Here is a 14776-nt window from a genome sequence, read left to right as displayed (position 1 = left end):
AATCAGAGCTGGTGAGCTTTTGCGTTTTTGCAAACAATGTCGCCATCTACAGGACAATATAATTACGGTCACTTTCTTGAGGTCCTTCGGTTCTTGCTACTTTTTTTGGCCCCTGTTCTTTGCAAAATTTGACAGTCTCACATAAAGTATGATATTTAAAAAATATATCAGAGACCCTATAACAGTGAAACTTTGATTGCTTATATTCAGGACACTCAAAAAATGTAGTTCATATGCTTGTCCCATTTAATCAAAGGATATCCTAGATATTTCAGATATATATAATGGGACTATTCCTGCTAAAAACGTATGTATACCCTGAAATAGTGATCTACAATTAATTTACTATCTACTTTGGGTGGTGATGATTTTATTCCAGTCCAAAGCTTTTATTTAATTACTGTATGAAGTTCTCAAACTCCAACTAAATGACTTTCAAAAATCTGCAATGATATACAATCGATTCCATTCAATTAACTTCAAGGTGAGCTCTTTTTATACCTTAAAATTCTTTAAGCCCACACATTCAGTCAAACAGCAGCTTAAAATGAGACAAAAGTCAATGAAATCAAAGCAACACTGTAATGAAAGTGCTGCAGAGCATTTTGACACTTTCTAAACATACGTGTGCATGATTTAAAAAATGTCCTCTTCAGAATGACACTGTGCTGACACGTTTTAATTAAAAAAATTTAAATAAATAAACAGCTTGAAGTGCCATGCAGAAATGCTTGAGTTCCCACCTGTTCCATACTTAGAAAAACAATCATTTTATGAGTGCAGAATTCTGATGTTTTAATACTAAATATTAAATACAAAAAGAAAGGGTGCATTTAAATGTACTAGATAGAAATACGAGTGCAGGTCACTGTGTGACAGAACTCACCACATCTCCCTGTCTCGTGTCCTTCCCTGAAGCAATGAGAATGTAGTTCCAGGCCAGCGGCATCAGGAGAACCAGCGGGACCATATAGAGCTCAAAATTCCACACAACCACAACGAAAAGCTACAGAAAGAGAGAACAAAATGAAACAAAAGGAAAGAACATCGTTCTGAAGATGCATTTATGAAACACACATTAAAACACATCAACAATCATTTGGCTGGGTTCTAAACTATGTCAGTTTTTCAAAAACAAAAATTTGAAAACTCAAAAAAACCAACATTTGTGATTTATTGTACCTTTTTATATATTTTTTTGGAAAACTGTTAGAAAATGTAATTTCTCTAATCTCTAAATTGAATTTCTTCATATCTAAATTCGTTTTTTATTGGATACCTACAGAACACCTGACAACCAGTAATACATAACAGTAACACATTGATTATTTTTCACAGTCTGTCATGTGTGAGCACAGATGATGCTTTTAAAGTCTTTCAGTGTGAAAACACAATGAATGAGTCAATCATCTGCAACATTAATCTCATTCTCCTTAAATAACATTATAAAGGCTCAAAACATAAAGCAAAAGGCATGTTTCTGGTCTTACTCTATAGTAACGGTGACCTTACTGCCCAACACCCCACTGCATACTCCACAGATGGAAGCAGAAGCTGACCATAAAAAGAATAAAACACGGTGTAGCAATTGTATATTTTAGTTTTTTAGCTTTATTTACTGGAAGAAAAAAAAATAAGTTTTATATAAAACTTTGAATCTAATTACTATGAGCACTAACTTTATATACTGCAGTCTACTGTAAAATACAATGAATAGACCCAAAAATGTTTTCTAGTAAAGCCATTAATCCAAACTCAATTTTAAAAAGTACAACAAATAAATACATCAAAACAAAATGAAAAATATCCACACTTTGTTTCTGTGAGACATATTTACAGCTAAGCAAAAACCACAGCATCACAGCCATGACAATATTATTCACGGATAATAAAAAAGAATCTGCCAGATTGAGAAGGCTGATGAGCGTTAGAGTTTACACTAATAAATGTTCATGTTAACCCAACTGAACACAAAAAGATCAAACGTGATATTCAGTGTAAGTATTCAGGTTTGTAAAATAAATCAAGTATCCTCATACAGTATATGAAATGCACTTGAGCCATGCATCCACAGAGAGGCTATTAAATATAAACGCACACCACAAAGACCTCGTTACATTCGAAAAGTTTGCATAACATTAAATCAGACTGGACCGGACATGCCCACAAACACACATGCAGAGCGGTGGAAAATCTGGGAATCTTGCAGAAACAGGTCAGATGTATTTCCGTGCCCTTCACACTATCCATTACAGCACTGTTACCCAATGCGCACACACTGAACATTTCAACGAGGGGGAAAAAAAGACACTGGGAACAAATTAGGCACCTCTAATGTGCATAATATATGTACTATCAACACTGGTTCAAATGCTATCTTTATATGACCTCTTTCACAATTTTATATTAAAGCTTCAAATAAGTTTTGAAGAACTGAATACAAATAATCCATATTTAAATAAAGACAACGGATCAATACAATCAAAAATGTAAATCAAGCACTTAATATGCTATAAAGGAACTAATCTGAGAATTAGCATATAGCAAAATATGTAATATGCACAAGCTGCTTACAGAAAAAAACACTGCCCAATAAAAAATAAATAAATACAATTCTGTAACATTTGGTATTTTAGTACCTGCTCCTATACAGCAAAAACATTTCTTGAAAAAATTCAGCAAAACATCTGTAGCTTGTCCCATTAATTAGAGCAAAATATATTTTTCAGACAAAGTAATTAGAATTTCATCACTTTGAATTAATATCTTCCATCTGTGCATTCATAAAATCATAATGACTTAATTTAGTATTAAAAATATTTAAAATATAACAGATCAGCCTTCAGCAAACTTTGACAGATTACAAAATACACTCATTGGAATTTTAAATTACGCCAAAGGAGTCATTCCTGAATCTGTCGCTCACAAAGAAAATCCATTTCTTTGTCTATACTCCGCAGCGTCCATCTTGTTTTCATATGCCTATAGTGGTTCCTTAACCTGTCGCTGGACTCCATTCTTAAGTTTGGTTATTCTAGCTAAGGGCCAGAGTCTGATTGACAGCTGATGTTAGCCGACACCTCGCCTGCTTGGAAGTGACCCTTCTCTCTTTCACACAACCCAGCGGCCAAGAGAGAGATGCCCAGAGCTGTGGGGCCATTCTTCTAGCCTAGACACTCACCCCCCCCCCCCCCCCCCCCCCCCCCCCCCACTCCCCCACCCCACACACACAGAGAGCTCTCCTCAGCGAGGGAATGGCCACGGACCCCAAACTGAAGTAGACTGAAAGGGAAAGGAAAAAAGTTTGGATGATAGAGAGGATAAGGAGAAACCGGATCTGCGAACACGCGACAAGAGGCTTTGTCAGAGCACATCCAGGTATTCAGTCGGTTCGCCAGCTTTGGCGGCCATTCCGGAGCCACGGCGTTCAGTTTCCTGTACTTCAGAGCCGCAGTGTTCCGCTCAGGGCACGTACTGTAACCTCTCCACCTGCATGGATCCCATCTTACAATGACAATGAATGACCAACAGTAACCTAATACAGACCATGACATCGATTCATTAAATGACATCTGAAATGTAATTTCCTGTCAGTCCATTAATCTACAAAAAAGCACCAAAAGAAATCCACAAATCACTATTTGTTACCATCAATATCTATTATAGTTTAACTTTGGTTAATATAACAGGACAACAAGGATTCTTGTCCAAGACAAGGACATCACAAAGATATATTTCTTTTATTCAAGTAGTTTAAGAAAATGCTTACGTCTATTGCTTAAATTAATCCCTTTTTTTCTAAAATTAGGATATGTTAGAAGAAAAAATGAGTTTTTATGTATGAAATGAATAGAAAAGAAGTGAATCTGAAGCATGATGAAAGAATGCCTACACAGTGTGTGTTTTGTTTCACTTCCCTAATGAATTTGACTAAGCGGAATATAAAACAACTAAGTGATATTAGCATTTTCATACACGCTACATCCATCTCTAACATCAAGTAGCATGTAAATTTGATTTCATTTTAAATATCTATTTGATTTTATCCAAGCGAAAGCACTTGAGATTAAGTCCCTTAACAAAAGCCGTTGCTCTAACTGGGAGAAAGCTCTGGATCGGCCAAGTGTTTCAGCATCTCGCTGGATTTTTGGAATGGAGGACGGACACATTTTGGCAGCCAATTTCAATATCATTTTGGCACTTTGTGTTGTGGAGTGCAGGCTTGAGCACTTCAGAGCAGGCATTTGAGAATTAGCACATTAAAAGTGTGTTACCAACACAGCCTACAACAGCCCCTGTACTTGGACTTCAGAAATTAAGTCATCACATTGTGTTGATTATTTTAAATAGTGCCAACGGTGGGTAGATATACGCCAAATGAGAGGCTGATTATGGACGTCAATAACTCATCTGCTTTTTGGCTGGACTCATTAGGTGAGGATGTTTGGATTGAGTGATGCCGCACTGCCATCTTCTGGCATGTCGTGAAATGCTTTCATTCGTTGTTTTTCAGATTCGGTGTGATTTGATCTAAATCTAATTAGAAAGTTCTTGAAAAAGAGCATTCTTAAAACATGTGCTCATCAGGAAATCTTCAATATTGACTAGTGATTAAAAAACAATTTCTGTAGAACAGTTCATGTCAGCTTTCAAAATGTTCAGCTTAAACATTTTACGGTCTAACAACTAAATGTGTGGTATTTCATATATAGATTATAATAATTGAAAGAAAAAAATAATAATTAAGATGAATTTTCAAAAGAAAATAATATCATCATTTCATCATTAAAAAAGACACAATAACAGAAATCCACATGCAACATAAATCTGGGGTCCTATGGGGTACATTGCTCCATAGAACCCGAAACGGTCAAACATTATGTATTTTATATAATTATATAAATATATTTTAAAATATATTTAAAATATACAAATATATATTTTAATTGTATTAATATAAAAGTTACATTTTTATTGAGTTTTACTGAGTTAAAGTTATATTTTTGAATTTCATCGAGTTTAAATTAATTTTGGGTGTTATATTAACAGATTAAGCTGAATTCAATATATACAAATTTTCCTAATTTGTCACATAAAATAAATAAATAAAACATTCTAGGAGCCATTAGCTGACAGGTGACATGGAGCAGAAAGGTGGCACCATGTAGCACACCACGGGTTGTAATCGTGAAGACACACCGAAGCATTTGTTTCTCTTTTTCTGTCTCTTTTTCTGGGGCGGGTGTATTTTATCTAAATGCAAAGCATGTGAAGGCTGCTCCAGTTTCCTGTAGTAGTAGCTCTCTTGTCTGGGTGCTCCCACTGATAAGAGTCCTACTTTACCCCACATAAAGGAGCCGGGTATCATTTCCTTACCTCTCCCCTTCCAATATATCTCCCTCTCCTTACCCTCTACACATATACACACACACACACACACCACTCTTATTCCCCACGACACACAATACCTGCTCTATTTGCTCCCAATTCAAGGCCAAATTGCAGGTAGAGTTACGGCAAATTTGTTTGGAGGAAGAGTCGGTGCGGGAGCAATAAGGAGCTGGAGGGGTAGAATGGCGTGCGGGGAGGGCTGGCACAGAGCGGTCTTTATGAGCACAACTCTGCCAGCCAGAACAATGGCCCATATTCACCCAGCGCAAACGCTCAGCTTACAGGTGTTCGTGGAGAGGGGAGGCAGACGCGTACAAACACTCACGCGGACACCCACGCGCACTTGAACAAGCGCACACACGCACACATACTCTCCGAGCTTTGTCCATTGTGAATATGCCATGAGCTGTGTCGTCTTGACTAGCTGGCCATGTGCAATCATGAATGTAGGACTCACAAAAGTTAACACACATGTAAAGATGGAAATTAGCAGTGATGACTGTTGCCCATTGGTCGTCAAACATCAATTAATATTTTCATTCTGCAAACATTCAATTGTTACAAAAAATTCATAAACTATGTTCCTTTGAACTTTCTATTTATTAAACTATTCTGAAAAAAAAGAATCACTCTTTCTACAAAAATATTACAAAGCACAACGTAAGAAATGTTTTAGCCAATGATGGCTGTTGGCCATTGGTTGTCAAATAAATTAATACTTTCATTCAGCAATGATGCATTAAACTGATCAAAAGTGACAGTAAAGATATTTATATTGTTGCAAAATATTTCAAATAAATTTAATTTTCTATTTATCAAAGTATCCTGAAAAAATAATAATTTCCACAAAAATATTAAGCACCAAAACTGGTTTCCACATTGATAATTAAAAAAATAATAATAAAATAAAAAATCTACCACTGCTTGTCAAATAGGTAGTCCCCTAAACAAATGCTTTTTTTAAATAAATTAATACTTTCATTCAGCAAGGGCACATTAAATTGATCACAAGTAACAGTAAAGACATTTATAGTTCTTTTGAACTTTATATACATCAAATAATCTTTAAAAAGAGAAACCTGGTTTCCACAAAAAAATATTAAACAGCACAACTGTTTTCACCATTGATAATAAGAAATGTATCGGCCAAGGATGGCTGTCAGCCATTGGTCGTCAAACAGATAGTCCCACCCCCTAACTATTGCCATTACATGGTTGTGTCAAGCAGGTATGGCTGCCTAAAAGTTTTCAACATAAAAATGGCCTACTTTGCCTATTAAACTGAGATCCAGCACAATGTTTTACTTACACACTTACACGCTTCACCTTTAAGAAAAGGAGCAGAGTATCTGGAGCACCAGCAAACAAACAAACAAAAAAAAATCTTTGGAAGAGTTTCTGCAACAAAATTCCAACAACATAAACAAAAACACCAATACAACCTCAAAACCTAAGCTAAAAACAAGAACTCTTAAATGTCAAAAAGGCACAGACCTAAAAATACCAGAATAGCAAATCACAAGGCTTGCCACCGCTGCCGCTCGCAGCTGGTTTTATCTGAGCATCGCGAGCAGCCCCTTTGCTTTGGCTAACCTTTGCGCGGCAAGCACCGGAGGTTCTGCAACTCTTGAATGCAAAATCACCTCCGCCAGTGTCTGACTATTGTATTCTTTTGGCTTACAACTGTCAGCGGCTGACAGAACGGCACAGATGTGTGTCTCAGAGCAGCGGTGAAGGCTCACCTGAACCAGATGGCTGGTGATAAAGTAAAAAAGAAATCAGTGGGATGATTAAGAGAGCTCTTAAGGAGGGAGATTTAGACTGCAAAGAATAACATTACCAGCTAATGGGACAACTGTGAAGAAAATACAACAAAGAAACACTTTTTTTCTTCTTTTTTTAAAGCTATTTTTTATAACTTTGGTAGTTCAGGTCAGACGTACTGAACTGAATGTGACTGAATAATCATTTTTATAATAGCATCTGAACATTAAGAACAAATGTAATGTAACTGTTTTTTGTTTTATTCTCCTCAAACCTCTTGACATTTCTTCCTCTGACATTTTCATTGATGTTTTTCCCCCCGACAACCATGAAGGAAAAGAAAAAAAAATGTTCAGCTAAAATGTTAGCTGATCGATACAGCTGTCCCTCCGCTCACGCGTGTGCCCTCGGCTTTTGCTTTCGGAAGTGTACCGAAATTAAAATGTGTCAAGCAGCAAATGTTAATAGCCTACCCAGCGACACTTAAAGACACGCGAGTCCCGAAACAGACAGGCCTTACAGCAAATTATGCAGCATCACAGGCAAAGATTAGCCAGCTTGTCCTGTGCTAGCATTTAGTCACACGGCCCACTCACAAAGGGTGTCCTTTTCATGAAGGTTCAACTGTCCAATTACAATCTGAAGGTGCACCACGCTATGAAAGAGACTGTCGTGAATTCAGACGACTTCACCCGAGGTGCCTGAGATCTGAGAGGATTGCTGGAGGATGTCAAAGACAAATGGGCAAAATTCTGGACAGTTTTAACACAACAGACGGAGAGATGGGAAATGTGTGCATAGGAACTAATGTATCACCACAGAACCTGTCACTATATTTTATAAAGTCCAGTGTTTGCGAAGTGGCCCCAGAAATATTTGGGCGCTTAAAACACCATTAAAATGTTTGAAAATCCCTGAATTATAAACAAAATTCCAAATCAAGTGGCGATTACTTTTAAGAAAATATACAGAAATGCACTTTTGAAGCAAAACCTTTAAAAGAAAAAAATGTTTGTTAGGTATTAAATGATAAAACAGTGGATATACTGTTAAAAGTAATGATAAATGTGCTTTATGTGGATACTTTCTGGTTAGTGGATCATGTTCAGAGTTAATGTGATGAACTACATCTGTGGTTACTCATGTGTGATCCGAGAAGAACTTCATTCACTAAAGTGACCTTGGGATGTATTGGTTGCAAAAATGGCTTCGAAAAATGATGCTAACTCTGAGAAAAGAAACAGAATTTCTTTGCAGATTCAAATCTGCTATAGATGACAAAATACCGGAGTACTCTTCACTTTTCTGAGGCATTTTTGCAATCAATTTATCCCAAGGTCATTTTAATGAATGTATAAAGTTCTCCTCAGTTCATGAATGTGTCCCAGAGTAACCACAGGTGTAGTTCATCATGTTAACTCTGAACATGATCAATAACATTTGACAGTCCCACTTTATATTAAGTTATATTAACTACTATGCACTTACATAAAAAAATAAGTGTTCATATTGTATTGCAAAACACAGTTACACTTTATTTTAAGGTGTCCCTTTTTACACTGTAATTATACATTTAAGTACTGAGTAATATTAATTAACCACATGTACACTGTAAAAAATTTTTTTAAAAAGTAGTTTCAACTTAAAATAATTTGTTACCCTGTTGACTTAAAATTTTTAGTTTAGTCAACTTGAAATTTTAAGATACTCAATGTTAATTTAAGGGACAACTGGAATATTTTAGTTGACTAAACTAAAAATTTTAAGTCAGCGGGGTAAAAAAAAAATAATTTTAAGATGAAACATTTTTTTTTTTTTTACAGTGATTACAGCAGTTAGCTACAGCCCCCAAATTCGGCATTCAAGGAGTGCAGATATTTGCCCCAAACACAATGAAATATTTTACTTTTGTGAAGCTTGTTTTACTCTGGTTGAGTCTGCGTACTGCTTGATGACACACAATATTTCATATAGGCTTCTTATCACTGTAAAAAGTGATAAGTTGACTTAACTTAAAAATTTTTTTAGGAAACCCATTGCCTTAAAATGATTAAGTAATTAATAATAAAAACAGCATAAGTTGAATTGTCAATTGTCACTTAACTTTTTTTTTTCAATTATTATTTACTTAATAATTTTAAGGCAACAGGTTTCCTCACTTTTTTTAAGTTAAGTCAGCATCACTTTTTACAGTATTCTTAGGATTAGGATTAGGGTTACTTGCATGTAACTATGCATACTTAATTGTTATAATAATAGTAAAAAAAATGTAATGTGTAACAAGGACACCATAAATAAAGTGTTACCCAAAACACTTTTGCTGCTATTGAGTCGGATACAGGTAAGGTTATTGACAGGTTTGGTGGTATGGGTAGGTTTAAAGATGGGTTAAGGTGTAAGGATGGGTCAACAGTGTAATTATAAATGTAATTACAGATGTAATTACATGCAGGTATTTTAAATATATAAGTACAATGTAACACATTTATGTATACAATAAGTACATTGTGTCAAATGATTAATTTAAATGCAAGTACATTGTAGTTAAGGCCACTTTATATAAAGTGGGATCCATTTGACAACCAAAAGATATCCAGATATTTACTTATATTTTAAAATCTGATATAATGAAATTCAACTGTTGCCAAACACAAATGTGTCCAAATACATTCTGGAGCCACTCTATGTGACTGCTAGTGTGGTTGAATTCATACTGGTCCTTACCAGAAAGGCACAGATGCTCCTCTGAGGAGACTCCCACTCAAAGCAGCTGTTGATATAGCAGCCAGCATTGATCAGGAACATTATACAGCGCCTCACTCTGTTGAAGTTCTGCAGCAGCAGCTGAGTGACAGAACAACAGACAACATTTCACAATTACACTGATTCACAAAGAGAAAACAAATTTACTAAAGTTAAATTCCAATTCCACTACATACACTACCATTAAAAAATATTTTTAAAGACATTAATACTATCATTCAGTGAAAGTTAATACTTTTGTTTGTCAATAGTGACAGCATAGACATATACAATGTTACAAAAGATTTGTATTTCAAATAAATTCAGTTCTTTTGACTTTACATTCATCAAAGAATGGAAAAAAAGAATCACACTTTATGTGATTCTTCATTAAGTAGCTATTGTCACGGTATTGTCACCACTATTCTCTGGTAGCAGGCATTATCCGTCCCTCTTCCTCTCCAGCTGGGGCGGGGTTCTTCTTCGTGGAGAAGGAGGATGGTTCGCTGCACCCCTGTATATACTATCGGGGGTTGAATGACATCACGGTAAAGAAACATTATCCTTTGTCGTTGATGTCGTCGGCCTTCGAACTCTTGCAAGGGGCAACCATATTTACGAAGTTGGACATCCGCAGTGCTTATCACTTGGTTCGGATCAGGGAGGGGGACGAATCGAAGACCGCCTTTAACACCCATTCTGGCCATTTTGAATACTTAGTTATGCCGTTTGGCCTTTCAAACTCCCCGGCGGTCTTCCAGACATGGTCGATCGGTTTGTTTTTGTTTACATCGACGACATCCTGATCTTCTCCCAGAATGAGCGCGATCATGTCCAGCACGTCAGGTGAGTGCTCCAGCGGCTGCTGGAGAATCGTTTATTCGCCAAGGTGGAGAAGTGTGAGTTTCACGCACAGTCGGTTCCGTTCCTGGGGTTTATTCTCTCGCCTGAAGATATCCGAATGGATATTGCCAAGGTAAAGGCTGTTGCTGATTGGCCCACCCCAGATAGTCGTAGAGCAGTCCAGAGTTTTCTGGGGTTTGCCAATTTTTACAGGCTGTTCATTCGGAACTTTAGTCAGGTCGCCCTTCCTTTGACGGATCTCACCTCCACCAAGAAACGATTCTGTTGGTCGTCGCAGGCCCAAACTGCGTTTGAGAGTTTGAAGAGTTGGTTTATTTTGGCTACCATTTTAATGACCCCTGACCCGTCTCGGCAGTTCATTGTGGAGGTGGATGCTTCCGAGGTGGGGGTTGGGGCAGTTTTGTCTCAGAGATCATCTTCAGACAAGAAAATACATCCCTGCGCCTTTTTCTCTCATCATTTAACCCCCACGGAACGGAACTACGACATCGGGAATAGGGAGTTACTAGCTGTTAAACTGGCGCTGGAGGAGTGGTGTCACTGGTTAGAGGTTGCGGGTTTCTGTTTATCGTTTGAACTGACCATAAAAATCTGGAGTATATCCGCTCCGCTAAAAGAATAAATTCCAGGCAGGCTCGCTGGGCATTATTTTTTGGACGTTTCAGGTTTACCATTTCTTATCGCCCAGGCTCTAAGAATGGTAAACCTGACACGCTGTCGCAGATCTTTGAGGCTAAAGCTAGTCCCTCCCCCCCGTGGCTATTCTGCATCCCGAACGGGTTGTGGCGGCGGTCACCTGGGGTGTGGAGTCCAAGGTCTGCACTGCGCTACGCAACGCTACTGTTCCCGCTGGATGCCCAGAGAGTCTTCTGTTCGTGCCCGAGTCAGTCCGATCTAGTGTCTTACAGTGGGGCCATTACTCTAGCCTAGCGTGCCACCCTGGAGCGACTCGTACGTATAGGTTAATCAAGCAGCGGTTTTGGTGGCCGTCCGCGGTGCGGGATGCTCGACGGTTTGTGTCGACCTGTCCAATTTGCGCTGCGGGTAAGGGCTCCAATCGACCCCCAGTAGGGCTACTCCAGCTGCTGTCTGGTAAACCTGACAGGTCCCTTCGCGACCCTGGTCACACATAGCGATTTGTTACTGGCTTGGCCCCTTCTAATGGCAAGACGGTAGTCCTCCCTGTGGTGGACAGGTTCTCAAAGGCGACCCACTTTATTCCCCTCCCCAAATTACCCTCAGCGAGGGAGACAGCGACTATTTTCTTGGATCACGTATTCCGTATTCATGGCCTCCCGGTGGATGTGGTTTCTGACAGGGGTTCCCAGTTTGTGTCTAAATTTTGGACAGAGTTCTGTCGACAGCTGGGGGCGACTGCAAGCCTATCCTCCAGATATCACCCGCAGACTAATGGTCAGGCTGAGCGTGCCGACCAGGACTTGGAGAGTGTGCTGCGCTGTGTGGCGCCTGCCAAACCGTCATCTTTGAGTTCCAGGTTAACCATGGTCGAGTACGCGCATACCTCCCTGTGTCGTCTACGGGTTTATCTCCCTTCCAGTGCTGTTTAGGCTACCAGCCACCATTATTCCCCTCTCAAGAATCCAATGCCGTTGTTCCTTCCGCGCATGCGTTTATTCAGAGATGCCTCCATACTTGGAGGATCGCCAGAGAAGCCCTCACTCGGACTGGTGAGAGGAAAAAGGCGTCGGCGGACCGTCACCGTACTAAGCCCCCACTTTACGTGTGTGGTCAGAAGGTCTGGTTGTCTTCTAAGGACATCAACTTCAGACTTCCCTCGCGTAAACTAGGACCCAAATTTGTTGGACCGTTTATTATTGCTAAAGTGCTCAGTCCGGTGACGGTGCGGCTCAAATTATCCCCACAGTTTAAGAAGATCCACCCAGTTTTCCATGTTTCCAAGATCAAGCCCGTCTTTTGCTCCCCCCTCTAGGCCCTGATCTCCGCCCTTCCACCTCCTAGACTCATCGAGGGGTTGCCAGCCTATACGGTGCGGCGGCTCATTGATGTGAGGCGTAGGGGTCGCTCATTCCCCCACTCCCATATATGTCCCTGTTTTTCTGTTCCTCGTTGTGAGTAGATTGTTTTGTCCTTGCTCGGGTTGTGTATGAGAATCTCACTTCTCTATTTTGACCCTCTGTTCCCTTGTGCTACAAGACTCGTAGCACGGAGATCCAGCAGCCTGTGTGGTCCGCAGACGCTGCCGGCCAGCTCTGGAATCTACGCTTCCTTAAGCCGTTGTTAGATATTGTTTATGTTATTTTGTGTTTTGGTGGCGAAAATAAAAGTTTCTCCTGCTCTACTCTGCATCTGAGTCCTCTATTACACACACCGTGACAGCTATAGTTTCAACATTGATCGTAATAAGATATGTTTCTTGAGCACCAAATCAGCATATTAGAATGATTTCTGATGGATCATGTGATGCCGAGGAATGGAGTAAAAGCTGCTTAAAATTCAGCTTTGCCAGCAAAGCAATAAATTACATTTAAAATTTTTGTAAAATAGAAAGCAATTATTTTAAATTGTAATATTTCACAAACAGAAAAAAAAATCTTTACTGTATTTGTGATTTAATAAATGCAGCTTTGGCGAGCATACAAAAACTATTTTTTTTTATCTTACAGGCCCCAGACTTTTGAACAGTAGTGTATATAATATAAATTTTAAATGATCATAATTTGATGTGGAAAAATCTTAGGTCTAACAGCACTAGAATAATTGAAGTTCAACATATAGAAATAATGGAAAAACGACTTTTTAATGATGTTGTTAGGGAATAACATCAAAAATACGATACTAAACCAAAATAATGAAAAAAACTAACAAAAAAAAACCACACACAAATTAGAGAAAACCAAACCATATCTATCTTTGTATTTGTATGTGTATGAAGGAAGTATTTATTTATTTATTTATTCCTCTTTAATAAAATGGTCTTCTTCATTTTTCTGAGTGCGGATGAACTGCAAATGACCGCTTCTTCCTATGTTCACGGGAAGATCAAAAGCTCCTGGTCGCAGGATGGCTTTAAAATGCTACGGCTTTGATCATAGTAAATATCCACATTTACTGTGGTGAAGTGTAGGATTCAGGCTATCCCTTTAAAGTAGGCCATTTGTGTTTGTCATTTGGAACTAATCAAAGTACATTTGAGGTGAAATGCAAAACCAAACTACTAAAGAATAAAATATGTCCGAGATGTTCGACGAAATGAGCTTCAACTGTTGAGGAAACAGTATCAAGATGCAAAAGCAAATCTCGTGGAGATAAATTTGATATGTTGGCCTCGCCGTTCAGTTTGTGTGCACATCTTGCTGTCTCACTCACTAACAGTTTAGGTGGGGGGGCAAATTCACACCGAAAAGTGCAAAGTGGGCACTTTCTAGCATGCATTCAGTGGGTGACAGATAGAGAGAGTGTGTGTGTGTGTTTGTCCCAAGCAGTGTGTCAATGACAGGTCTGATTTGGAACAACCCCTACAATTCAGCTCTTTGTCAGGGATGGGGGGAGACATTGAACAGGGTGACAAAAAGAAGCACAGCAGAAGAACCACTGAGGTCCAAACTAAAGGATGGCCAATCTACTTATGCACCCCCAGCGTTGACAGCTTGACATTTCTATTCAGCACCTCCAGAAGAGAAGGAAGAGACAAGGAGAAAGAATGAGAGAGAGGGGGAAGACGAGGAGAAAGATGCTGTGTTGGACGGGATTTTATTAATGTCTTCAACAAAGGTGCGATTAAAGTGCTCTCGTTACCTGTTTGGACACTCGTGGCTCCTCTTCGATGTATTTCTGTTCGATGGGAATCAAAGTTCTCATGCCGGCTTTTACCTGCAACATATAAACTTCATGCGTAATTGAATTAAATAATCCACCGTCGAGATCAAGACGTGATCACGATGCATCATTAACAATCTAATATATCAAGACATCCCTCCATTTCACACACTCAACACCACACGGCCATGTGACGCTCTCACACACTCCCGCCTAA

The 14776-nt window shown here is 38.8% G+C and overlaps 1 protein-coding gene across 1 annotated transcript in view; it reads right to left on the bottom strand.

The window, feature by feature from the left end:
- LOC306869464 (multiple C2 and transmembrane domain-containing protein 1-like) overlaps positions 1-14776 on the bottom strand; it is a gene marked incomplete at its 5' end in the record, with an annotated part of 124023 nt that overhangs the window by 39398 nt on the left and 69849 nt on the right. The window contains 3 exons of the mRNA XM_079416239.1: positions 887-1006; positions 9880-9999; positions 14539-14613. Of these exons, the coding sequence (XP_079272365.1) occupies positions 887-1006; positions 9880-9999; positions 14539-14613 (315 nt within the window). The remainder of the gene's footprint in view (positions 1-886; positions 1007-9879; positions 10000-14538; positions 14614-14776) is intronic.

The sequence above is a fragment of the Barbus barbus genome, assembly GCF_936440315.1.
Source record: "Barbus barbus genome assembly, chromosome: 5".
NCBI classification, from domain to species: Eukaryota; Metazoa; Chordata; class Actinopteri; order Cypriniformes; family Cyprinidae; genus Barbus; species Barbus barbus.
Note: the sequence above shows the minus strand (reverse complement) of the source record. Positions and strands in the feature narration are given on the sequence as shown.